Raw genomic sequence first — 27798 nt, 5'->3', positions numbered from 1 at the left:
TTGGTGACACTTACAAACTGATTATTGTTTGTGTACTCGTCATATTTATTCATCGTACAAACTGACCTGTATCAAACAAATCTGTATTTATTAACATTGTATTAAAGTCGCTAAAGTTTCCATACACAGTTAATGCTGTCACGTCTGTTACTTATGGTACTGGATTAAATTTTCAAAACTGCTGTTAAAATTTGTTTGTAAATGTGATGTAATCTTTCTTGCCGCTATGAATATCGGTATGAGAGCAGTTCCTATACCTAAAGAATTTTCCCAGGAGCATATTTTTCCCCTTAAACACCGTATGCAATGTTAACTGAAGGTAATCAAATGACTGACCACCCCGGTAGCTGAATGGTCAGGGCGACACAATCTCAATCCTAAGGGCCCGGGTTCTATTCCCGGCTGGGTCGGAGATTTTCTCTGCTCAGGGACTGGGTGTTGTGTTGTCCTGATCATCATCATTTCATCCCCATCGACGCGCAAGTCGCCGATGTGGCGTCAAATCGAAAGACTTGCACCAGGCGAACGATCTACCCGATGGGAGGCCCTAGTCACATGACATTTACACATTATCAAATGACTGTGACATGTTTGCACATTTGTAAGCAGTACTGTGCTATGTATGGCCTATAAAAAGATGTACGAAAAGCCATCTTAAACCAGCTCCTTCAGAATGTGAATTCAGTGTCTTAGCCACTGATTCCAAGATTCTTCGAACTTCGTTTACGTACACAACATAAAACCTAAATCAGAACTACCAAAGGAAGTGCTAGATCCAGATCCTCCCAAATACAAGTCCAAAGTAGTAAACAAAGCACCACATTGCTGTGGGTGCATCTGATCGTCACGATTTCATTTTTTCTGGCTTTCGTCCTCACACCAAGCGTGGCGGAGCAGTGGTAACACACTGGACTCGTATTTCGGCGTAAGTTGGTTCAAATCCGCGTCCGACCACCCGCATATAGGTTTTTTACTTAAGGCCACTGCCGAGTTGATTCCTCTGTAAACAGTACGAAAAAATCCCTGCCCCATTCTTCCCTCACCGGAACTTGTGCTCCGTCTCTTATAACCGCGTCGATGAAGGCGACTAAAATTCCGAAAACTGTTTGGCATTATATTTGTTTTTGTACGCGTGTGTTGTGCCTCACGCTGTCATTTTTACAGCGTTTATTTTTCTCTGTAATAATCTGAGAACGGCCTTCTTCTTCTGCCTACAGTGTTTGCAACTGCTGAGAACTTCGCAGCGCTGATGGTCGCTCGCAGCTTGCAAGGAGTCGCCTCGTCCAGTATCGGCGTGTCAGGTAATGAAAGGAAATCGTCATTATAACAGTTTGAAATTAAATGACTTCACTCCATATACTGAATATTAAAGGAATGTAAAAATTTTGTGGTTCATGGTGTGGGTTCCTGTTGTCATGGCCGGCCGAAGTGGCCGTGCGGTTAAAGGCGCTGCAGTCTGGAACCGCAAGACCGCTACGGTCGCAGGTTCGAATCCTGCCTCGGGCATGGATGTTTGTGATGTCCTTAGGTTAGTTAGGTTTAACTAGTTCTAAGTTCTAGGGGACTAATGACCTCAGCAGTTGAGTCCCATAGTGCTCAGAGCCATTTTTTTTTTTGAACCTGTTGTCATGTCCTAGTTCATGAACCACGGGCAACGTATGAGTGGCCAAGTAAGTGGTCCTGCCAGTCAGGATGCCAGTTACTTTGGAATAAGGCTGGGCATCTCGGACATACTCTGAGTCGTGGTCACTTTTGTGCTCAGACGGCAAAGCCTACCAAATCCACCGGTTAGTCCCTCAACCGTTAGGGGTAAAACCCAATGGGACCCGGGGCAAGTAAGGCTAGCAATCTGCTTCCCTGGTACTTTAAATATGATGCTGGCAACAATCAGAGCAAAATTCCTCGGACCTTTGGATGTGTCAGAGTCCCACCTCTAATTGACAAACCAGGGACTCCTAAGATACGACTCGGCAAACGAATGGTAACGAGATGGGGAGCTGTTAATATCAATGGGGGCTACTCTGGGAAGAAGGTAGAGTTGGCAGAGGCTGCAAGTAAGATGGGGTTGGACGTTTTAGCTGTTAGTGACATTCGGGTAAGGGGTGAGAAAGAAGAGGAAGTGGGAGAATACAAGGTTTACCTGTCAGGAGTCAAAGCAGGAATAGCACAATGGGGTGTAGGGCTTTACATCAGGAAAGAAATGGAATCCAGCGTAGTTGCAATAAGGTACGTAAACGAACGACTGATGTGGATAGATTTGATAGTGTCTAACAAGAAAATTAGGATTGTGTCAGTATATTCGCATTGTGAAGGGACAGATCAAGATAAGATGGATAGTTTTTATGACGCACTCAGTGACGTAGTTATTGGAGTAAAGGACAAGGACAGTGTTCTGCTCATGGGTGATTTTAATGCCAGGATTGGAAATCGAACAGAAGAGTATGAAAAGATTATGGGTAAATTTGGAGAGGATATGGAGGCTAACAGGAATGGGAAACAACTCTTGGATTTCTGTGCCAGTATGGCCTTAGTAATCACAAACTCCTTTTTTAAACATAAGAACATTCACCGGTATACTTGGGAAGGCAGGGGAACCAGATCTGTCATTGATTATATAATAACAGATCAGGAATTCAGGAAGGCTTTGAGGGATACACGTGTATTCAGGGGATTCTTTGGTGACACTGATCACTATTTAATCTGCAGTGAAATCGGTATTGTGAGGCCGAAATTGCAGCAGGTCAGGTCCATATGTAGGAGGATAAGAGTGGAGAAACTTCAGGATAAGGAAATCAGGCACAAGTACATAACAGTGATCTCAGAAAGGTACCAGTTAGTTGATGGTAGTCAATTACAGTCATTGGAAAAGGAATGGACAAGGTAAAGGGACACAGTACTAGAAGTGGCTAAAGAATGTCTTGGAACAGTAGTGTGTAAAGGTAGGATGAAGCAAACAGCTTGGTGGAATGACACAGTCAAGGCAGCCTGCAAAAGGAAAAAGATGGCGTATCAAAAATGGCTACATACTAGAACTCAGGTAGACAGAGAAAGTTATGTTGAAGAAAGAAACAAAGCCAAACAGATAATTGCAGCATCCAAGAAGAAATCTTGGGAAGACTTTGGAAACAGGTTGGAGACTTTGGGTCAAGCTGCTGGAAAACCATTCTGGAGTGTAATTAGCAGTCTTAGAAAGGGAGGTAAGAAGGAAATGACAAGTATTATGGACAGGTCAGGAAAACTGCTGGTGAATCCTGGTGATGCCTTGGGCAGATGGAGGGAATATTTTGAAAAGTTGCTCAATGTAGGTGAAAATACGATCAGTAATGTTTCAGATTTCGATGTACAATGAGACAGGAGTGATGATGGAAATAGGATCACATTTGAGGAAGTGGAGAAAATGGTCAATATGTTGCAGTGATTACTGCTTTCGTCCAGTCTAATGGAACCTGTTTTTGGTCATCAGTCTCTGTCTATAGAGGAAGACAGAGATTGGAATACGTCAAGCAAATAATTATGGACGTAGGCTGCAAGTGCTACTCTGAGATGAAGAGGTCAGCACAGGAATGGAATTCGTGTCGGGCCGCATCAAACCAGTCAGTAGACTGATGACCAAAAAAAAATGTTGCAGTGCAATAAAGCGGCTGGGGTGGATGAAATTAAGTCGGAACTCATCAATTACAGTGGAACGTCAGGTCTTAAATGGCTACACAGGATAGTTGAAATGGCGTGGGAGTCAGGACAGGTTCCATCAGACTGGACGAAAGCAGTAACCACACCAATCTTTAAACATGGATACAGAAAAGATTGTAACAACTACAGAGGTATCTCTTTAATCAGCGTTGTGGGTAAAATCTTCTCAGGTATTGTTGAAAGGAAAGTGCGAGTATTAGTTGAGGATAAATTGGATGAAAATCAGTGTGGGTTTAGGCCTCTTAGAGGTTGTCAGGACCAGATCTTTAGCTTATGGCAAATAATGGAGAAGTGTTACGAGTGGAACAGGGAATTGTATCTATGCTTTATAGATCTAGAAAAGGCATATGACCGGGTTCCTAGAAGGATGTTATTGTCTGTTCTACGAGATTATGGGATAGGAGGCAAACTTTTGCAAGCAATTAAAGCTCTTTACATAGATAGTCAGGCAGCAGTTAGAGTTGACGGTAAATTGAGTTTATGGTTCAGAATAGTTTCAGGGGTAAGACAAGGCTGCAACCTGTCTCCACTGGTGTTCATATCATTTATGGATCATATGTTGAAAACAATAAACTGGCTAGGTGAGATTAAGATATGTGAACACAAAACAAGCAGTCTCGCATATGCGGATGACTTAGTTGTGATGGCAGATTCGATTGAAAGTTTGTAAAGTAATGTTTCAGAGCTAGATCAGAAATGTAAGGACTATGGTATGAAGATTAACATCTCCAAAACGAAAGTAATGGCAGTGGGAAAGAGATATAAACGGATTGAGTGCCAAATAGGAGGAACAAAGTTAGAACAGGTAGACAGTTTCAAGTACTTAGGATGCATATTTTCACAGGATGACAACATAGTGAAAGAACTGGAAGCGAGGTGTAGCAAAGCTAATGGAGTGAGCGCTCAGCTACGATCTACTCTCTTCTCCAAGAAGGAAGTCAGTACCAAGACTAAGTTATCTGTGCACCGTTCAATCTTTCGACCAACTTTGTTGTATGGGAGCGAAAGCTGGGTGGATTCACGTTACCTTATCAATAAGGTTGAGGTTACGGATATGAAAGTAGCTAGGATGATTGCAGGTACTAGTAGATGGGAACAATGGCAGGAGGGTGTCCACAATGAGGAAATCAAAGAAAAACTGGGAATGAACTCTATAGATGTAGCAGTCAGGGCGAACAGGCTTAGATGGTGGGGGCATGTTACACGCATGGGAGAAGCAAGGTTACCCAAGAGACTCATGGGTTCAGCAGTAGTGGGTAGGAGGAGTCGGGGCAGACCAAGGAGAAGGTACCTGGATTCGGTTAAGAATGATTTTGAAGTAATAGGCTTAACATCAGAAGAGGCATCAATGTTAGCACTGAATAGGGGATCATGGAGGAATTTTATAAGGGGGACTATGCTCCAGACTGAACGCTGAAAGGCATAATCAGTCTTAAATGATGATGATGATGATGATGATGATGTAAAAAATTGGCCGGCTCTATAGCCGAAGTTGCAACGCACGATGGTGCAGTAGTGTTTCGCCCGCAAGGCGACGAAAAGCAGTAGTGTAAAGTAACTGATCACTGGATTTTGTACCATTGCTTTCAGTTAGTCAGCTTTTTACGGTCATCCGTTCGCCGGAGCGTTCTTCATGCTTCTTGCTTCTGTTCAGAAGAGTGGCCTATATGCCTACACCAGTTAATCCATAACAAGGCTACACTGACTCTCATTCTGGTCATACACATGGTACTAACACGCATGGCCCTTCATATCAGTTCTGACATAAGGGCAACAGTAAACAATATGCTTCACAGCGTGGACAAGAATCACAGGTGCAGCAAGTGAAGAGGAGGAACCGATCGTGGCAGGCTTTGGCAGAGACTATAGAGGCATTTGTTGTACTGGAGCCGTTGTCGCTGGAGCCTGTTGCACTGGAGCTGGTGTCACTAGAGCCGTTGGCGATGTAGCCAGTAGTGCAGGGGCCGGTGGCGCAGAAGCCAAAGGAGCCAGTGGCGTTAAGTACTGGGCTGTAGGAGGTGGGGGCATGGGAGCAGAACTGGAAGGGGTACTGTACGTGGAGGAGACATTGGAGCCTGAGGAGGCGACAGAGGCAAAGAAGATGTTGGAGCCTGAGGCAGCGCTCGAATCTGAGGAGGCGTTGGAGCCGGAAGGGGCTTTGGAACAGGGGCGAAGGCATGGAGAAACTCGGAGCGATTTGAGAGCTGCACTCGAAACTGAAGAAGTACCAAGATGTCAGAGGTCTGTGATGCCTTATGAGAGGGTGGCAGAGGTTTTCAGAGTATTGAAAGCATATGAACGCAGGAGAGAGAGGCTACACTGGTTGACCAAAGACCCTGTGAAATGGGCAGCGTGTCCTGCTGAAACCAGTTATCCTCTTCGCCATTTTAGAGTCTTAAGTGGGTGATAAACGCTTCTAAAGAGTGAATGCACCCAGTAGCCAAAGAAGAATAGAACTTTTTTAAACTTCTGAACAAATACCATAACAATTTCTTATAATATACATGCTTATTTAATCATCTGAACAAATGCTGTAACCATTTATTCGAATGTAAATGCCATCCCTGTTTATGCAAACGTACAAACTAACGTTGCAAGGTGCAGGCTAATAGGTTATCACCACACAGAAGTAACTGTTCATATATGTAATTTGGACGTGGCATACGAGGCAGTGGTGTCAGATTCTTGGAGCACGAGTGGGAAGGTGTACTACGTGCTCAGCTAATGGAATTCTGATTGACAGAGCAGCTAGTAGTCGACCTGAAGCCAAGAGAACAGTGAACTGTGAACTCCCAATGTAGACTAACTAGAGTGCGGCCACAGGTTACAAAACTATCCAGCAGAAGGATACCGCGAAAGAGAATCATGAAAGTCAGAATGTGTGTATTGTGGAAGCCTGTAATAGAATCTCTTCTTGTTTTATTTTAACGAATAGTATTTCTAAATTTGCATGAGAAAGTTGCATAAGAGAGAAAGAAAGCTAATCCAAAAATCGTGTTTCTTCATGCATTAAGTAATATATTGTCTAACAAATTGTATCGTGGAACGGGTAGACTATACCTCTGCTTCAGTTTCGTGACACTATTTTCTGTGTGGACTCGCATTCGGGAGGACGACGGTTCGATCCCACGTCCGGCCATCCTGATTTAGGTTTTCCGTGATTTCCCTAAATCGCTCTAGGCAAATGCCGGGATGGTTCCTTTGAAAGGGCACGGCCGACTTCCTTCCCTGTCCTTCCCTAATCCGATGAGACCGATGACCTCGCTGTTTGGTCTCTTCCCCCAACCAACCAACCAACCAACCAACTATTTTCTGTAGAGGTGCAGCAGATAACAAGAAAGCTCAAGAACAGATGAGCTAGTAAAGTGCACTATGTCGGTTGCGCACAGTGGCCGTAGCAGTAAGACTGTACTCACCAATGCTGCCGTTGTTCAGAGTCCCTTCTGGTTCTCTGCTGGCGCGCAGGGCTGTGCGTGGTGGCGGCGCTGCAGCGGGAGGACGCGCGCCGCAGCCGGCTGCTGTGCTCCGTGCTGGGCAGCGTGGCGCTGGGCGTGCTGCTGGGCTACCCGCTGGGCGGCCTGCTCTACGCCTTCGTCGGCAAGCCGGCGCCCTTCCTCTGCGTCTCCGCTCTCGTCATCGTCGACATCGGTGAGTCAGCCTCATTTGCAATCTGTGCCTGCTCGAGACGAGCAAGTGTAGCCAACTTGCCGTGGACCAGACCAACATTTATTCACTGTGCAGTAGGGAGGGGTCGGATTAGTTTGTGAGGCTCTCAGGCAGACTTAGAGGCGCCGAGAGGTGAACAAGCTAGAAATGTAACTTCGTTACTTCTGAGCTGAAGCCACAAACGAGCTAGGAAGAGTGCACCTCCTAGCTAGCTGAATGCAGACGCAATTGAAAGCTTGCGATTTTGGCAAACGCTCCTTGTCGGTGGACAGCAGCCAACACGTGATAGGTGGCAGATTCATTATCAGGGGAAGATACAGCGTCCTCTGAGAAGGCGGTCTTACTTGGCATACGGGCGCAAGGCATTACACTGAGGCGAAAAAAGTCATGCGCTAGCGATATGCACACATATAGGTACAGGTAGTATCGCTTTCACAAGCTACAAAAAGGCGTTGCGTTGGCGGAGATGTCATTTGTACCAGGAGATTAATGTGAATAGATTTGACCCGCCAGGGCAACCGAGAGCGCTAATGCGCTGCTTCCTAGACTCGGGTAGGCGTGGCGGCCCCGGATCGAATCCGCCCAGCGGATTAACGACGAGGGCCGGTATGTCGGCCAGCCTGGATGTGGTTTTTAGGCGGTTTTCCATATCCCGCTAAGTGAATACCGGGCTGGTCCCCACGTCCCGCCTCAGTTACACGACTCACAGACATTTGAACACATCCGCACTACTTCATGACTTACACTACACGCAGACAGCTGGGGTACACTACTTCCATCCCGGGGGGTTCGGGGTGGCGGCAGGAAGGGCATCCGGCCACCCTATGCCATTAACACTGCCAAATCCGTCATAACAAAGCCGACCCCGCGTTGGGGCGGGGCACAGGCCCGAGAAAGAAAGAAATAAGGAAAATAATGTGAAAAGTTTCCGACGCGATTATGGCCGCACGACGTAATTAAGACTTTCAATGGGAGCGCATGGAACATTCCGTTTCGGAAATCTTTGGGGAGTTCAGTATTCCGAGATCCACAGTGTCAAGTGTGTGCCGAGAATACCAGATTTCAGGAATTACCTCTCACCAACAACAACGCAGTGGCCGACAGCTTTCACTTAACGACCGAGAGCAACGGCGTTTGCGTAGAGTTGTCAGTGCTAACTGACAAGCAACTCTGCGTGAAATAACCGCAGAAAGCAATGTGGGATGTACGACGAATGTACAAAGAATTTGGCGATAATGGGCTTTGGCAGCAGACGACATCGCCTACTGAGCCTATCCTGGGCTTGTGACCATATCGGTTGGACCCTAGAATAGCGGAAAACCGTGGCCTGGTCGGAGGAGTACCGATTTCAGTTGGTCAGAGCTCCAGCGACACATGATAATAGTGTTCGAGTGTGGCGCAGACCCCAGGGGGCCTTGGACCCAAGTTGACAGCAAGGCACTGTGCAAGCTGATGTTGGCTCCGCAACGGTATGGGTTGTGTTTACGTGGAATGGATTGGGTCCTCGGTCATGTTCGGCTACTTTGAGACCATCTGCAGCCATTCTTGGATTTCATGTTTCCAAACAACGATAAAATTTTTATAAATGGCAATGCTCTACGTCACCGAGCCACCATTGTTCGCGATTGGTTTGAAAAACATTCTGGACAATTCAAGCGAATGGTTTGGCCACCCAATTCCCCGACATGTAGCACAGTCAAAGTATTTGGGACGTAATCTAGAGGTCAGTTCGCGCACAAAATCCTGTACCGGCAACACTTTCGTAGTTATGGACGGCTATAGAGGCAGCTTGGCTTAATATTTCTGCAGGGAACTTCGAACGACCTTTTGAGTTCCTCCCACGTTTCGTTGATGCACTACACCGGGCAAAAGGAGATACAATACCGCATTAGGAGGTATTCCATCACTTTTATCACCCCAGTGTATAACTGACGAAGACGTCATATTTTTTAATTGGGTAATAAATACACAGTCTATGTCACCACTACACAACACATTCGGGACACATTATTCTGGTTCTTAGTTATCTAGTGCTGTTGGCGAGATAGATAAGTGGTATATCACGTCGTGATATAAGTGGTATATCACGTCGTTTTCAGTAACTATAAAGCGGTTTGTGTGCCTAAAATGCAAAAACTCTGGCGTTGTGACGTTAGTTAGCCAGGTGAAATTGCATACATTTGTAGCACTCTTTTTCTATTTGTTATACTACTATTTCTAACCTGTTCAGTGAGATCTGTTTCCTCGATGCTTGTCTTCTTTTTATGTGCTATTAATTATAAAACCGAGACGTATCGAAACTGCACTTATTAAATTAAGTAACACAATTGTCAGTCCGACTACGGACTATGAAGGATTCTGAAACTATGTTGAGTTTAAATTACATAAGAATTAATAAACCATACTTTGATGACAATGATCAATCAGGTGTGAGAGCTTACCTGAAAATTCAAACTGATATAATAATTGCCACGTGCAATGCAGTACTAAGTGAGAAGGTTACCTGACTAAAATGTTCACAGTCATTGTATTTTGTTACCCGCTATGTTCAAAGATCAAGTAACCCCCGGAAAACATACCGCGAAGTTCAAACGATGTCACATTTAGTAACAATTAAACGAGGCAACGCTGAAAACACAAAAGCAAAAAACAACACAACACATCAAGAAATACACGTAATTACGTAAAACTTTAAAACTTAATAATATAAACTTTTCATTTGCTAGAATCATTCCTTTTCATATTTAAGGAGCTTCCCTCACAAAAAGATAATGAATGCGGTTAAATTACACAACTGAACTAGTACTTTCAATTAACTAATAAAACTGACTTTTTCATTGGAACAGCAAAATTCAAGTTTCAATTTCTGCCACTTTCTAGATTTTCGTATCACAGTTTCTTACTATTCGGATATCATGCCCCTTGGTTAGTGTAGCGATAAGGAAAAGGATTCTACCTGTTGGTACCAAAGATATAGGAAAATCATTAACACAATGAAATGACACAGTTTTACCTTGAGATGGAGCTGCTGTTGCGCAACGTAATGGTTTCGCCGCAACGATTATTAAGAAAAAGGCAGTTATGAGCAGATTTTAATATATTTGTCCAGAAAATACTCTTCTTTCAACAAACCTCTTGAAACTTCTCCGTGACTAATCACCCTACTGTGGCCCATACTACTGCCTGCTCATAATTTCCACAATGCCTTGGCATACATTTTGTGACCACTCTCCCTACACATTTGCACATGTTCTACCGGTCTGCGCAGCATACGACGCCCAGTAGACACGTTGTCAGCAGGGAAGGTGTGGGGAGAGCAGAAGTGGTCGGGGCTGTGGACAGGTGCTGCAGGGGAAATGCCGAGTACTGGAGGGAAAATGCCATTCTAAACTCAAACCTATTCTCACATTTTTTTGTATGTATTAAGTGGAGCCCTTCCTTGCCAACACATGCATGGTGACCATTCAGAAACATCTATCTCTGCTTTGGTTATAATCCAAAAAGAATTCCGCCGAAAATGGCTTGTTAACCATTTGTAACTTTCAGAGAAGCGTCAACAGTGGCTAGTTTTGAGTAAAACCTACATGTTTCTCTTGTTGCCATGTTAAAATTTGCTTCTTCTACCAAAACACAGCAGAGTTTACACAGTCTCGCCTCAATAACACGTTGTGCTGAGGCAGTTGCAAGAGAATTCTGAAACTGTGGTTTATTAAGTTAATTAAGTGAGGAACTGAGGAAAAGTAAGGTTAGTATCTTATGAAAAAGAACATCCTTGGTACAAGATAAAGGTGTAATGTCTTCACTTACGTCGTTCCAATGCCCATATCATTTCTTGTTTCACCAGCAGTCGATGGCTCTTAAAAATTACATTCTTTCATCAAAAATGTCTGTAGTCAGTGGAATAAAACGGTAGATAATGAAGTTTTACGTAAAAACCATTCGGAAAAATACTCTCTTCTTCTATCATTTGCCGAAATACTATTTTGATATCTCAAACGCTTTATGAAATATGAGGAATGTTGTGGACATCTCACTCTGGCTTTATCGCTGGCGCGGTGCGATCGCAAATGAGTGTGCTACGTCAGATCAGTTTTCTCAATATTGGTGACAGATAGGCGTCCATTTAAGCCTAAAGAAAAATTTTGTATGTCAGCTAAATTTCATACACAGCAACATGAGTGTGCTACGTCAGATCAGTTTTCTGAATATTGTGACAGATAGGCGTCCATTCAAGTCGAAAGAAAAATTTTGCATGTCAGCTAAATTTCGTAAACAGCAACATATTATGTACTATGCACCAAACGCAAAATCATAGTGACTCCTATTTTTCATTGCAAACATTTTCCGATTTCGCGCAGTGTCTAACTTCCAAATAAAGTTCACAATAACCGTGATCATTAACGAAATGATGGGCTCTTAATCACGAAGCTGGCATATAAAGCTATAAGTAAAGCAAAAATGAAATTTGTTTACCGAACAGTTTTTGTAAAATCGTTTGACAAAGTTGCAGGCTGGGCGCCATGGTTCTGTTATCGCTGACCAACTGAAAGGTGGCAGAAATTGGCCACTGCGCATCAGCCACCATATCCTGCGTGGACTGTTATTTCACGTCTGACCTCTTTCACCGTTAACTTCCGACTCTTTTTACCCGCACTGCCATGCACTACACAAGTTAATACCATTCAGGCAATATCTTTTGATTATACACAGTGCAAATTCCCTAACACTGCCAGTGTGTCTGCTTATAACATTCAAAAAATTGTTTCAATATTTGCAAGGATAAAAATCTCACAATATTTAAATTAATTAGCACTGGCTAAAAAAGCATTGAAAATGAATAAATTTACAAACAGAGAATAACACTGAAAAAGCAAAAAGAAGTAATGTGCTAAGTATGAAGTGTTACAAATCTGAAGTACCACACATTTATTTAGCCACCTAAACAAAGGTGTAAACGTTCATTTCCCTCCAACACCAGTCACCAATATATCTAACTGAAAGTAACTGGGTCGCTAGCCTCACTATAAAATGTCCACTCTGCGACACAACGACAATTTTGTAACTACGAATCGCCAGGCCCCTTTGACGCCCTTCGAGACCCAGCATCCATTCATAGGATCGATAAACTGCATGCATATTAACACTAGAAGATAGGCAACTTATATCTACAGCACACAAAGGTTATGGTGGACACTGGAAATACAGTGACAACACAAAATACCTGAAAACACTTAAAAGAGGAAAAAACTACTAAGGACATGACATTATAAATTGAAAGTGGATGTCCTGTATTTATCTTCAATAATTCCCGTCTCCAAATCTTCACTCAACTTGAAGTGAAAAGTCTTAAAGAAGTCTCAGTAAAATCCTTAGAAACTCTGAGTGCCTCTTGGAAGCTAGTTGCTCTAACAGCAAACTACATGTCCTCGAGACTGCTAACAAACAGAATTCCTTCCTCCTACCCATAACTCAACAGTTCTTAGTTCCCTTCCGCGTCACCTCGTGCTGGGAAGTCTGTGCCTATCCGCTTCCCGCCGCTCCTGGTAGAGCTCGCAACTTCTTCCTTCGTCCATCACTTACACTCTGCGGTCTCTTGCAGCATTCCGCACTCGCTGATCATCCTCGTGACGGCATCACCAGACTATCTCTGACTGCCCGCAGTCTCCTGCAGTGTCCTGTCTTCTCACTCTTTTGATTGATTCACAAAATATGTAAAACCTAGTTGTTTACTAAGCTCCCGTCTCCTCCACTGAAATGGAAGGTCGTCAGAGGTAAATTCCCATGTCTCAGAAACCAGAAATATTAGTTTTCAAAATCAAAGTAATATTCTGTAGCTAAGAACTCACATCCATCTGGCTTTCATACATACCCATGGAGTTCCCGGGGTCACTATGGGACCACAAGCACTTCAGGTATACATAAGCTTCACAGCCAAAATTACCGTGGATGAGTTTACTTTGCTGTGTAGCTCCTGCATTTCATAGGCTCTTGTACCTGAGAGCGTAAACGAGCCTGCCACCCTGCTTCATTATGTCGCTTCACGATAGAAGCCCTTTCGTAGGGGACCAATCACCAGAAACGAATGTTTTTCTACCTTTGACTGATAAGCCCAACGTCCACAGCAGGTTTCTCAAAAATGTTTCAAATGGCTCTGAGCGCTATGGGACTTAACATCTGTGGTCATCAGTGCCCTGGAACTTAGAACTACTTAAACCTAACTAACCTAAGAACATCACACACATCCATGCCCCAGGCAGGATTCGAACCTGCGACCGTAGGGGTCACGCGGGTCCAGACTGAAGCGCCTAGAACCGCACGGCCACACCGGCAGGCGCAGGTTTCTCACATTGGCACTTTAACCAGAGAATGATAGATATTACCCTGAAAATTATCACCATAAAGTGAAACATTCTGGTTAAGGTCCCCTTAAATCAAACCTAAAAAAACGCCATTTGTAACACGTGGTGTTCCTACGAGCGCTTGTAACGGCCGACGACACAACATTTTGTGCTGAAATATACAACATTACCGAGACATCAATTTGCTGTTTAAAGAACAGCGCCAGAAACGTGTCCTGGATAGTAAGAATTAATAGACGATTATTTTTTCCTTTAGATCATCATTGATCATATGACTTCACACGGTGGAAATAATGTGACACCTCCTAATATCGTGCTGGTCCTCCTTTTACCCAGCACAGTGCACCAATTCAACATGGCGTGGACTCAACAAGTCGGTAGAAGCCCCCTGCAGAAATATTGAGCGTGCGAAAGTGCCGTCGGTGCACGATTTTGTCCACCAATCGATCTCTCGATTCTGTCCCATAAATGTTCGATGGGATTCATGTTGGGCGATCCGGGTGGCCAAATCATTCGCTCGTCTTGTTCACAATGTTCTTCAAGCCAATTACGAACAACTGTGACCTGGTGACATGGCGACTGTCACCTGTAAAAATTCCATCATTGTTTCGAAACATGAAGTTGATAGACGACTGCAAATGGTCTCCAAGTAGCCGAACACAACCATCTGCAGTCAATGATTTGCGCGGTTGGACCAGAGGATCCAGTTCATTTCATACAAACACAGACGACGCCATTATGAAGCCATTACCAGCTTTCACAGTGGCTTATTGACAACCTGGGTCCATCGCTTCGAGGTGTCTGCACCACACTCGAATCCTACCATCAGCTCTTACCACCTGAAATAGGGACTCATCTAACCACTCCACGGTTTTCCAGTCGTCTAGAATTAATATGGCCACGAGTCCAGGAGAGGCGCTGTAGACGATGCCATGCTGTTACCAAAAGCACTCGAGGCGGTCGTTTGTTGCCATAGTCCATTAACGCCAAATTCGTAGCACCGTACTAACGGACACGATCGCCGTACGTCCCACATTGATTTATGCGGTTATTTTCCACAGTGTTGCCTGTCTTTTAGCTCTGACAACTCTACGCAAACGCCGCTGCTCTCCGTCGTTGAGTGAAGACCGTCAGCCACTGCATGGTGAGTGGTAATGCCCGAAATTTGGTATTCTCGGCACACTCTTGACCCTGTGGGTCTCGGAATATTGAATTCCCTAACGATTTCCGGAAAGGAATGCTCCGTGCGTCTAGCTCCAACTACTATTCCGCGTTCAAAGTCTGTTAATTCCCACCGTGAGGCAATAATAATGTCGGCAAACTTTTCCCGTGAATCACCTGAGTACAAATAACAGCTCCTCCAATGCGATGCCCTTCTATACCTTGTGTACACGATACTACCGGCGTCTGTATATGTGCATGTCGCTGTCCTACGGGTTTTGTCACCTCAGTGTCATGTACGGTCCAGTACTCGCGCGTTTCAATCCTGTTCCATTACTCGTTAACACACGAATCACTGTCGCAGCGCTACGGTCGCAGGTTCGAATCCTGCCTCGGGCATGGATGTGTGTGATGTCCTTAGGTTAGTTAGGTTTACGTAGTTCTACGTTCTAGGGGACTGATGACCACAGTAGTTAAGTCCCATAGTGCTCAGAGCCAATTGAACCATTTGAACTGTCGCAGCAAAATGCCCTGTAAAAGCCGAAAGTCACCTTAGGACTATCAGTTTCTCAGCTACCAAAGCCGCATTTGAACTCTCCCATATTATAATGCTTCTTTTACGGCGCCGTGATATTGCGACACTAGATTTCAGGTGACCGTCTCCTCCCTGCTTGGTCTTGGCGTTAATAAGGGATGTTCCAGTCAACATGCGAGGGCGTTGCTACGCTTACGGATAGACAGTATCTCTGCTGTCTTCTCGTTGGCACGCCGTTCTATACGTTTTCGCAGACTGGACTGACACGGGGCTCCTTTTGCTGCTGCTATTTTGATACTCGCTACCGTGACGGAAAAGGGGACATTAACCGTTTACATAGAAGGGCGGCATGAACGGTCACTGGTTTGCTCGATACGGGGAAGAGCGTCACGGAAATGTTGAAGAATATGAACTGATAGGAACTTGAAGTTAGCCTTAAATATTCCGCGAAAATTTAGAGAAACAGTATTAAGTGAAAAATTTAGAGATATTCAACATCCTCTGACTCGTCGTTCACGTAGTAAACAAGGTTACGCTAGTTACAGAGGCAATGAAGCAGTCATTCTTCTCCCAGTCCATAAACGACTGTAGCAGGAAGAAATCCAGACATTGAGTAATGCGCTAAGTACCCACTGTCATATACTTCACACTGGTTTGTACAGCACTTATAAAGATGTATGTGTAGATGAAGAATCCAAACTTCGAATGCAAAATAACGTAGCTGGAAGGACAAACAAAGTACAGAGAAGGAAGCAGTATCTGAATTTTCATATGCAGCTTGGTCATCCAGTGGAGGGGAAAAGAAGAAAATTCGCGAAATATTTGCGTATAAGAAGAACGCTAATGTAGTGACCATGAAGGTGTTAGTCTCGTCTTTATGAAACTTAGTTCACAACTACCTATTGTTTATGAAAATACTGAGGAAATAACAAACGTACGCACGTTTATGTTGAATAGTGAACCTGGAATATAATCAACTGTTCATACATAGTTAGCTGCTATTTGTGATGTTAGTTTCAATATCGACTGTCAGTCAAAAATGCGAAGTAAAATAGGGTTTTTTCCATCAACAGAAAAATCAAGCAACACAAATGTGTACTGACTATATACCAAGAAAAAAACCTGAAAGGCAACTTCTAACTGAGGTTTCCATAAGCAGCTTAGCCTAGAGTGATGCTGCAAGAAATTTTGTTCAGGTGGTTTGGTATCATGAGACGTCGCTACTTGTGCTTACACGTCTATTACACGTGCAGTTAGGGTGTAAAACGAAATTGTTCTATTGGCGTATAATTTGTGATGAACTGAAATGAGGTGACCGTAACCTTAACAGTTTTGATCTGTAAATAAGATTTATCGCAGTATAAATTCAACTGCAGATTGGAATATTTTATGTAATAGCTATCAAATATTTGCTTTGCTCGCAATAGCATGTAGCTAGAAATCTTAGGAAAACGTTACAGAAATGCAGTTTTATTAGTTGTTTTGTGTATTCTTTTCTTCGTCTTTTTCTTTCGCTAATTTAGAGCGTTGTTACGTTTGAGAAGGCGCAAAAAACTTCAACTACGTTGTCTATCCCTTAAACATAGTTTTACTCTAATAGACAAGTCATGACTGCATTTTCTTCTTCTTTTTTCCACAAAACTTTTATAGCTAGTCTAACCGAGTCCTAGCTGGGCATCACAATCAAAGACAAAAATAAAAAGTAAAAGCCTAACTTCCAATTGAAATAAATTAACGATCCAATAACTCGAATCACTTTTCTTGTGGAGGTAGCGTACCACTTAATGCAGCCTGTAGACTGCATTTATGGCCGTAAGCTATGGAGCCCGTGCGATCTGGCCAGTAATAAACCTTTATTAGTTCTTCACAGTTAATCGATTTGTCGGCGTCACCATTTTCCCCCGATCTTTCTCATGTTAGTTCCAGTACATTGCTTGCTCTTCATATATCCTACTGACAATTCCCAAATTCCCATCTAACAGCATGACAGTCACTAATGCGTACGCTATTAACTAACGGACATCTAAGAGTTACGTTTATAGTCTAAGATCCTGGCCTAACTCAACCTTTCCTCATGGAGTTTCCTAATAAGACGTATATTTTATACAATGTAAGTTTAGATAAACAAAAAGTGCCATGGTTGCTGTCCCATAACCCTGTACAGCTTTTTTTGATTAAGAATTACATAATGAAATTTTTTTCGATTGCTACTTTCATGCAGTTTCCTAAATATGTTAGCACCACTCAAAATTAAAAGACGTAAATAAAAAGCCAAAGTAAGGTTGCCTACCTTTTTCCGGGTTATAATGAAAGGTTACCAGATGGGAAAAGGTAGCATGTGTGAGTAAATTACCCTCATCAACTTTCCTCACATAATTAGATATTAAATGCTGATAATTTTATTGGGAACACCATGGTATACGGCTGCCTTAGGAAAAGTAGGCATATCTTAGGGTTGTCGCCATTTTCTTTCTACACCAGTTCGGAAACTGCAGCACACTCACAGTATTATTAAAACAATTGAAAATATCATCGATCTATTTACTCATAGTAATTATAAGTCTTTTATATGATATTTCTACTGCAAAATCAGTATTTTCAGATATTACTGATTTCCTGCATACTTTTGTTTCTGAATGGAGTTCTATTTGCAGATGATTTGAGAAACAGAGATCACGAAACAAAATTCTTAATTGTGCACCACAGTACACCTCCTAACTTCATGTGAATAAACAAGCACTGCTAAAAATGGAACCAAATGTCTTTGGCCGGCAGCTCGCACTTATCCTTGACATTTTCAGTAGAACCAATGCCGCCTGCTCTTTAGGCTGCACCGGTGAAATTTTAAAAGCAGACAAGTCCACATTAGCAGAGACACTGAAATCTCAAGTCCTTAATATCTTCAGTCAAGGATTCTGAACGACAAATCGACAGTCGTCTAACGTTCCAGGACCCCTCCAGGAAGAATGACCGCTTGGTATCAACTTCGCAAACGAAGAAAGTCTTTTTGGGAGTAAGTGCTGGTCTTATTAACTGAAGACAAATCATGCAAGAACTGAAAAAATTATTAATGTTTCGTGGTAGCAAAGTGCCACCAACATTAAATGTTTTGGTAAAAGCCTCTTATATTGATGTTTTAGTAATTTTGCTAACCAATATGCATTAAGTTTCTGAATCTGAAATTTGGTTGGTAGGTTCAGCAATTAAGACAAAAAATTATAAGACATTGACTGCATCAACTGCATATACTTAGCACTGAAGTAGGAATCCTTATTATGTATAAGTCTACCAGAATTCTGCCCTTTTATAGGCAGAAATTACGCCGCTGCTTTTTGTAATAAAGGAAATGACATACCTTTTTTTTTTTTCAAGAAAGGAAACCTACAAAAAAAACTACTGAGTCACTAAGAGATGATGCCGACATTTTCATAGACGAAAAAACTGAGGTAGTTAAAGTTTGCTGCTCTGTATACAGCACAAAGCAGTGCACACGAGTTCGTGACGCAAGATTTATGTTCCAAACGAGTGATTCAGCCGAGAAAGAAAATGAGCAGTTCACGAAAAGGTTCGATTCAAGAACGATTCCACAATACTGGAAATCCTTAAAACAAAAAAAAGTGAAGCATAATAAATATAAATTCAATGTGGTTTAATGCTGCCGATTCTTATTGCGTAAAGCTACGGCGTAAATCTTGTGGATGTTAAGTGGATAGATATTTAAAGCCAAGAGACTTCCTCAGTGACCCGTTACCCTCACAACTTGAAATTTCACATGTTACGGAAAAGGAAAATAATGATGACAATTCTACAGTATTGGATTTCGGTACAGTAGCTTCTGACACAATAGCTACTGAATAACTATAATGTTGGAACTCCTTTTATTTTAAATTGTACGATAAATTAAATTGTTTCTGTTTCAAAAAACATATTACTCGGTTCTTAAACTAACGATTTATTTTCTTTCACTTAGATTTATTAGCCGTATTTTGTATATAAAGTACGTAAAATTTGAAAGATAAGTGAATATCAATTATATATAGTCGTAATAACTACAGGCCGAAACAATGAATTAAAACTTGTACCAAAGCTGGGACTTAAACCCTGGTCTCCTGCTCAATACCAGGCAGCTTCGCTAACCCCTGCGGCACCTTGGCACTGTGGTTAACACCTGCACGGATTATCCTGGTATGTCTCCTTCCCTAATACAAACTCCAATTCACGCCTCGTAACAGTATTTCAGAGGCACACCAACATTGGAACAGCACCTTAGAATTGAATAAAAATGGGGTAATTCTGCCTGTCCCTCAGGCATAGGTGATATATTAATGAGATAGGTTATATGTTGCAGAAACATATTAAGCTCAGCTTTGTCTATGATAATAAATACAGACCGAAGCATTGCATAGATGGTCTATGGAAAGACTATGACTTCCTGGTGAATTTTTGAAGAACCACCTTGAAAATTGATCCTGATTCATTTGCATCTGATTTCCAAAATTAAATGTTCCATCTTAAACATAATCGACCTGCACATAGCATATCAAGATCAGTATCTTATAATTATGTTGTATCTTGTTTCACAGTCATAGCGTTTGAACTTTGTGTTTTTGGATCATTTTTGTCATTCTAATATGGTTTATATTTGTTTTGTTTAAATGTTGTGTTGATCTTTTCTAGACAATGGCTTCACCACCATGTATTAATTCGTACCTTCGTTACTGGTGGTGGAGTAGTGTAGAGATCACATCGACTCTGGAAGAAATCTATTTGCTGTAATAACAGGAAAAATAATTGAGGGTACTGAGTTATTCACCTGCTGTTTCATGGTATCCTGAAATACCTTTGATTTGTACGAAAGCCCTGTACGATGACCTTTGAAAAAAAGGTGACATTTCGTAATGAGTGATGTATGTTGGAAATTGTTAAAGGAATATTGTTAAGCAACATTTTTTTGAGCTCCAGTAAATGTACCACACTACGGCAGTTATAATTGAGGGTTCACTATTACTCCCATGCTCTTTCATGATATACTGAAATACCTTTGATTTTTACGAGATCTCTGTGTGACTCGTCTATACAAAAACACAGAAATTGACATTGTGTACTTGGGTAGGGAAGCGAACTAGGATAGTCCGTGCACTTGTCTTAACTACAGTGCCATTGTGGAATAGTGATTAGTGCATCTGCCTAGCGAGAAGGAAACTTGGGTGCGATTCCTAGCCTTGGTGCAAATTTTAATTCATTGCTTCAGCCTATATTCATTCTAATAGATGAATCTGAGACTGAATATGTCTCTGGAACATATGATTTATCTAATTCTTATATATTATTATCATAAGTACATTTGAACAATGGAAATTATTGCACGCTTTAAAATACGAAACAATGAGTGTAGGTTTCAAACGCCACAAAACCTTTTCCATATTTATTAATAATAATATTCTTCTTCGTTGTCGTCGTCTCGGGCAAGTAGGTCTTTCTCAGAGCTCTAGCTGCCGCCTAATGCTCATGCATTCTTCTCTAGTGTTGTTCTTTACTCTCTTGTGTCCATACCTCCTCCGTCTTCAGCTTCGGCTTTTCATGGAAACGTTTGTCTGTTCGTAAATTTTCCTTAAGGGGACCACGCTCCGGGATATCTTCAGCATGAATTTCAATCCTCGTAGACCTTTTTCGAATTCACTTCGGTGATCGATGCCCCTTTGGTTTTCTTATTTTGAAAGTAGCCCTTTCTGGGTACATTCTCCGTGTGTTTGTATAGTTCATAGCTGTGACGCCTTCCCTGATGCCACCCAGGATTTTTTCTCAAATCTTCCTTTCTTTGGCCTCAAGTTTCTCCAAGAGACCTTTATTCATCGTAAAAATCTCTGCCGCATGTACTACCTCCGGTATAAAAGCAGGGCAAGTGGTGTCTAATTCTGGCATTTACGAACATCAATCTCTTGTGTAGACTCATTTAGTTAGTTGACAGGCCATTTCTAGTTTGTTAATGTGTGTTACGATGGCTTTCTTCTCGGGTAGGTTATGTTGTCTCCACTTATCTATTTAAATATTTCTGTCTGCTTAGTTTCTCCTTTTCTGACGTCTAATTCTTTTGATTAAGTTGCTTTATTTCCATATCAACGGAGTCTGAGAAGATCACTAGATCCGCAAAGGCTAGACGGTCGATTGTGAAATTTATGTACGTCTAGCCTAGTCATTTAATAATATTATTTATGGTGTTTGTTCCAAATCAGAATCTTGCCAGAATGGTTGTAGTTTTTATCGCCCTTTATACAACATAATAATTTCTACATCTACATCTACATGGATACTCTGCAAACCACATTTAAGTGCCTGGCAGAGGGTTCATCACACCACCTTCACAATTCTCTATTACTTCTAATCTCGTATAGCGCGTGGAAAGAACGAACACCTATATCTTTCCGAACCAACTCTGATTTCCCTAATTTTATCGTGGTGATCGCTTCTCCCTATGTAGGTCGGTTTCAACAAAATATTTTCGCATTCGGAGGAGAAAGTTGGTGATTGAAATTTCGTGAGAAGATTCCGTCGCAACGAAAAACGCCATTGTTTCAATGATGTTCAAATGGCTCTGAGCGCTATGGGACTCAACTGCTGAGGTCATTAGTCCCCTAGAACTTAGAACTAGTTAAACCTAACTAACGTAAGGACATCACAAACATCCATGCCCGAGGCAGGATTCGAACCTGCGACCGTAGCGGTCTTGCGGCTCCAGACTGCAGCGCCTTTAACCGCACGGCCACTTCGGCCGGCTTCAATGATGTCCAGCCCAAATTTTCTATCATTTCAGAGACACACTATCCACTATTTCGAGATAATACAAAACGCGCTACCTTTCTTTGAACTTTTTCGATGCACTCCGTCAGTCCTGTCTGGTAAGGATTCCACACAGCGCAGCAGTATTCTAAAAGAGGACAGCCAAGCGTAGTGAAGACAGTCTCCTTATTAGATCTGTTACATTTTCTAAGTGTCCTGCCAATAAAACGCAGTTTTTGGTTAGCCTTCCCCACAACATTTTCTATGTGTTGCTTCCAATTCAGCTTGTTCGTAATTGTAATTACTAGGTATTTAGTTGAATTTACGGCCTATAGATTTAAACTGATTTATCGTGTAACCGAAGTTAAACGAATTCCTTTTAGCACCCATATGGATGAGATCACACTTTTGGTTATTTACGTTCAACTGTCAACATTCGCACCACTCAGATATCTTTTATAAATCGTTTTGCAATTTGTTTTGATTTTCTGATGACTTTATTAGTCGATAAACGACAGCGTCATCTGGAAACAACCTAAGACGGCTGCTCAGATTGTCTCCCAAATCGTTTATATACAGGGTGGTTGGTCCATTGATGGCGACCGGTCCAAATGTCTCACGAAATAAGCGTCAAACGAAAAAACTACAAAGAACGAAACTTGTCTAGCTTGAAGGGGGAAACCAGATGGCGCTATGGTTTGCCCGCTAGATTACGCTGCCATAGGTCAAACGGATATCAACTGCGTTTTTAAATAGGAACACCCATTTTATTGCATATTCGTGTAGTACATAGAGATATATGAATATTTTTGTTAGACCACTTTTTTCGCTTTGTGATAGATGGCGCTATAATAGTTAACAAACGTATAAGTACGTGGTGTCAGGTAACATTCCGTCAGTGCGGACGGTATTTGCTTCGTGATACATTACCCGTGTTAAAATGGACCGTTTACCAATTGCGTAAAAGGTCGATATCGTGTTGATGTATGGCTATTGTGATCAAAATGCCCAAAGGGCGCGTGCTATGTATGCTGCTCGGTATCCTGGACGACATCATCCAAGTATCTGGCGCGTGTCCGCACCTCGTGGTCGTGCGGTAGCGTTCTCGCTTCCCACGCCCGGGTTCCCGGGTTCGATTCCCGGCGGGGTCAGGGATTTTCTCTGCCTCGTGATGACTGGGTGTTGTGTGATGTCCTTAGGTTAGTTAAGTTTAAGTAGTTCTAAGTTCTAGGGGACTGATGACCATAGATGTTAAGTCCCATAGTGCTCAGAGCCATTTGAAACATTTTTTTTTTTTTTTTTTTTTTTGTCCGGAGCGTTCGCCGGATAGTTACGTTATTTAAGGAAACAGGAAGTGCTCAGCCACATGAGAAACCTCATCCACGACTTGCAACAAATGATGATGCCCAGGTAGATGTTTTAGCTGCTGTCGCGGCTAATCCGCACATCAGTAGCAGACAAACTGCGCGAGAATCGGGAATCTCAAAAACGTCGGTGTTGAGAATGCTACATCAACATCGATTGCACCTGTACCATATTTCTAGCCACCAGGAATTGCATGGCGACGACTTTGAATGTCGTGTACAGTTCCGCCACTGGGCACAAGAGAAATTACGGGACGATGACAGATATTTTGCACGCGTTCTATTTAGCGACGAAGCGCCATTCACCAACAGCGGTAACGTAAACCGGCATAATATGCACTATTGGGCAACGGAAAATCCACGATTGCTGCGACAGGTGGAACATCAGCGACCTTGGCGGGTTAACGTATGGTGCTGCATTCGGGAGGAAGGATAATTGCCCCCCATTTTATCGGTAGCAATCTAAATGGTGCAACGTATGCTGATTTCCTACGTAATGTTCTACCGATGTTACTACAAGATGTTTCGCTGCATGACAGAATGGCGACGTCCTGTCAACATGATGGATGTCCGGCACATAGCTCGCGTGCGGTTGAAGCGGTATAGAACAGCATATTTCATGACAGGTGAACTGGTCGTCGAAGCACCATACCATGGCCCGCACGTTTACAGGATCTGACGTCCCCGGATTGCTTTCTGTGGGGAAAGTTGTAGGATACTTCCTATCGTGATCCACCGACAACGCCTGACAACATGCGTCAGCGCATTGTTAATGCATGTGCGAACATTACGGAAGGCGAACTGCTCGCTGTTGAGAGGAATGTCTTTACACGTATTGCCAAATGCATTGAGGTTGACGGACATCATTTTGAGCATTTATTGTATTAATGTGGTATTCACAGGTAATCAAGCTGTAACAGCATGCGTTCTCAGAAATGATAAGTTCACAAAGGTACATGTATCACATTGGAACAACCGAAATAAAATGTTCAAACGTACCTACATTCTGTATTTTAATCTAAAAAATCGACCTCTTACCAACTGTTCGTCTAAAATTGTGAGCCATATGTTTGTGACTATTACAGAGCCATCTATCACAAAGCGAAAAAAGTGGTCCAACTAAAACGTTCATATTTCTTTACGTACAACTCGAACATGTAATAAAAAATGGGGGTTCCTATTTAAAAAGACGAAGTTGATATCCGTTTGACCTATTCCAGCGCCATGTAGCGGGCCAACCATAGCGCCATCTGGTTTCCTCCTTCAAGCTAGACAAGTTTCGTCCTTTGTAGTTTTTTCGTTTGACGCTTATTTCGTGAGATATTTGGCCCGGTCACAATCAATGGACCACCCTGTAGATAAGGAGCAGCAAAGGGCCTATAACACACAAGTTTCGTCCTTTGTAGTTTTTTCGTTTGACGCTTATTTCGTGAGATATTTGGCCCGGTCACAATCAATGGACCACCCTGTAGATAAGGAGCAGCAAAGGGCCTATAACACTACCTTGAGGAACGCCAGAAATCACATCTGTTTTACTCAATAACTTTCTGTCAGTTACTACGAACTGTGACCTCTCTGACAGGAAATCACAAATCCAGTCACATAACCGAGACGCTATTCCATAAGCACGCAATTTCACTACATGCTGTTTGTGTGCTACAGTGTCAAAAGCCTTCGGGAATGCCAGAAATACGGAATTCATCTGAAATCCCTTGGCAGTAAGTAGCATTCAACACGTCATGGGAATAAAGATCTAGTTGTGTTTCACAAGAACGATGTTTTCTAAACCCATGTTGACTGTGTGTCAATAGACCGTTTTTTTCGAGGTAATTCATAATGTTCGAGCACAATATATGTTCCAAAATCCTGCTGCATATCGACATTAATGATATGGGCCTGTATTTAAGTGGATTACTCCTACTACCTCTCTTGAGTATTGGTGTGACCTGTGCAACTTTCCAGTCTTCGGGTACGGATCTTTCGCCGAGCGAACCGTTGTATATGATACTTAAGTATGGAGCTAACGCATCAGCATACTCTGAAAGGAACGTAATTGGTATACAAGCTGGACCAGAAGACTTGCTTTTATTAAGTGATTTAAGTTGCTTCGCTACTCCGAGGATATTCACTTCTACGTTACTCATGTTGGCAGTTGATCATGATTCGAATTCTGGAATATTTACTTCGTCTTCTTTTGTGAAGGCATTTCGGAAGGCTGTGATTATTAAGTCTGCTTTGGGGGTACTATCTTCAAAAGTACCTCCATTGCTATGGCGCAGAGAAGGCATTGATTGTTTCTTGCCGGTAACATACTTCACGTACGACCAGAATCTCTTTGGAATTTCTGCTAGGTTTCGAGACAAAGTTTCGCTGTGGAAACTGTTATAAGCATCTCGCATTGAAGTCCACGCTAAATTTCGAGCTTCTGTAAAAGATCGCCAATCTTGGGGATTTTGCGTCTGTTTAAATTTGGCATGTTTGTTTCGTTGTTTCTGCAACAGTGTTTTATCCCGTTTTGTGTACCAAGGAGGATCAGCTCCGTCGTTTGTTAATTTATTTGGTATAAGTCTCTCAAATGCTGCCGATACTATTTCTTTGTATTCAAGAAACATCTGGTCTACACTTATATCGTTAATTTGGAAGGAATGGAGATAATCTCTCAGGAAGGCGTCAAGTGAATTTTTATCTGCTTTTTTGAATAGGTATATTTTTCGTTTATTTTTGGAGGATTTGGGGTTACAATATTCAATCTCGCTACGACATCTCTGAGTTCACTAATCCGTATATCTGTTTTGATGCTCTTTATTAACTCAGGATTATTTGTTGCTAAGAGGTCATGCGTGTTTTCACAACCGTTTACTATTCGCGTGGGCTCATGAAGTAACTGCTCGAAATAATTTTCAGAGCACAATTTCGGAAGACGTTTTATGCGTACCTCCGGAATTAAACATGTATTATCGCCAAATTATCGAGGGTAAATTAAAGTCACCACCAACTTTAATCGTATGAGTCGGGTACGTGTTTGAAATCAAATTCAAGTTTCCTTTCAACCTTTCAGCAACTGTACCATCTGAATTGGAAGGTCGGTAAAAGGATCCAATTACTATTTGATTCCGGTTGCCAACAATGACCTCTGCCCATACTAACTCACAGGAACTATCTACTTCAATTTCGCGACAAGATAAAGAACTTCTAACAGCAACAAATACACCACAGCCAACAGTGTTTAGCCTATCCTTTCAGAACACCGTTAGGTTGTTCGCAAAAATTTCGGCTGAGCTTGTCTCCGGCTTTGGCCGACTTTCAGTGTCTATAATGATTTGAGCATCAGTGCTTTCTAATTGGAGCTCTGGTACTTTCCCAACACAGCTTCGACTATTTACAACTGTTATACCGACGGTTACTTTATCTACGTTCTTCCTGTGTTCAGCCTGCACCCTTTGTGACTGAAGCCCTTCTTGAGTTTCCTGAGACCCTCTAACCTAAAAAACCGCCCAGTCCACGCCACACAGCCCGTGCTATCCGTGTAGTCGCCTCCTGCGAATAGCGGACACCTGACCTACACTCCTGGAAATGGAAAAAAGAACACATTGAGACCGGTGTGTCAGACCCACCATACTTGCTCCGGACACTGCGAGAGGGCTGTACAAGCAATGATCACACGCACGGCACAGCGGACACACCAGGAACCGCGGTGTTGGCCGTCGAATGGCGCTAGCTGCGCAGCATTTGTGCACCGCCGCCGTCAGTGTCAGCCAGTTTGCCGTGGCACACGGAGCTCCATCGCAGTCTTTAACACTGGTAGCATGCCGCGACAGCGTGGACGTGAACCGTATGTGCAGTTGACGGACTTTGAGCGAGGGCGTATAGTGGGCATGCGGGAGGCTGGGTGGACGTACCGCCGAATTGCTCAACACGTGGGGCGTGAGGTCTCCACAGTACATCGATGTTGTCGCCAGTGGTCGGCGGAAGGTGCACGTGCCCGTCGACCTGGGACTGGACCACAGCGACGCACGGATGCACGCCAAGACCGTAGGATCCTACGCAGTGCCGTAGGGGACCGCACCGCCACTTCCCAGCAAATTAGGGACACTGTTGCTCCTGGGGTATCGGCGAGGACCATTCGCAACCGTCTCCATGAAGCTGGGCTACGGTCCCGCACACCGTTAGGCCGTCTTCCGCTCACGCCCCAACATCGTGCAGCCCGCCTCCAGTGGCGTCGCGACAGGCGTGAATGGAGGGACGA

General features: G+C 42.9%; 1 protein-coding gene across 1 annotated transcript in view; it reads left to right on the top strand.

Annotated features, from left to right (window-relative positions):
- LOC124606380 (synaptic vesicular amine transporter-like) overlaps nt 1-27798 on the top strand; it is a 107094-nt gene that overhangs the window by 32728 nt on the left and 46568 nt on the right. Inside the window, exons 4-5 of the mRNA XM_047138363.1 lie at nt 1218-1301; nt 7156-7338. Of these exons, the coding sequence (XP_046994319.1) occupies nt 1218-1301; nt 7156-7338 (267 nt within the window). The remainder of the gene's footprint in view (nt 1-1217; nt 1302-7155; nt 7339-27798) is intronic.

This window comes from Schistocerca americana, chromosome 3 (genome assembly GCF_021461395.2).
Source record: "Schistocerca americana isolate TAMUIC-IGC-003095 chromosome 3, iqSchAmer2.1, whole genome shotgun sequence".
Classification (NCBI taxonomy): Eukaryota; Metazoa; Arthropoda; class Insecta; order Orthoptera; family Acrididae; genus Schistocerca; species Schistocerca americana.
Note: the sequence above shows the minus strand (reverse complement) of the source record. Positions and strands in the feature narration are given on the sequence as shown.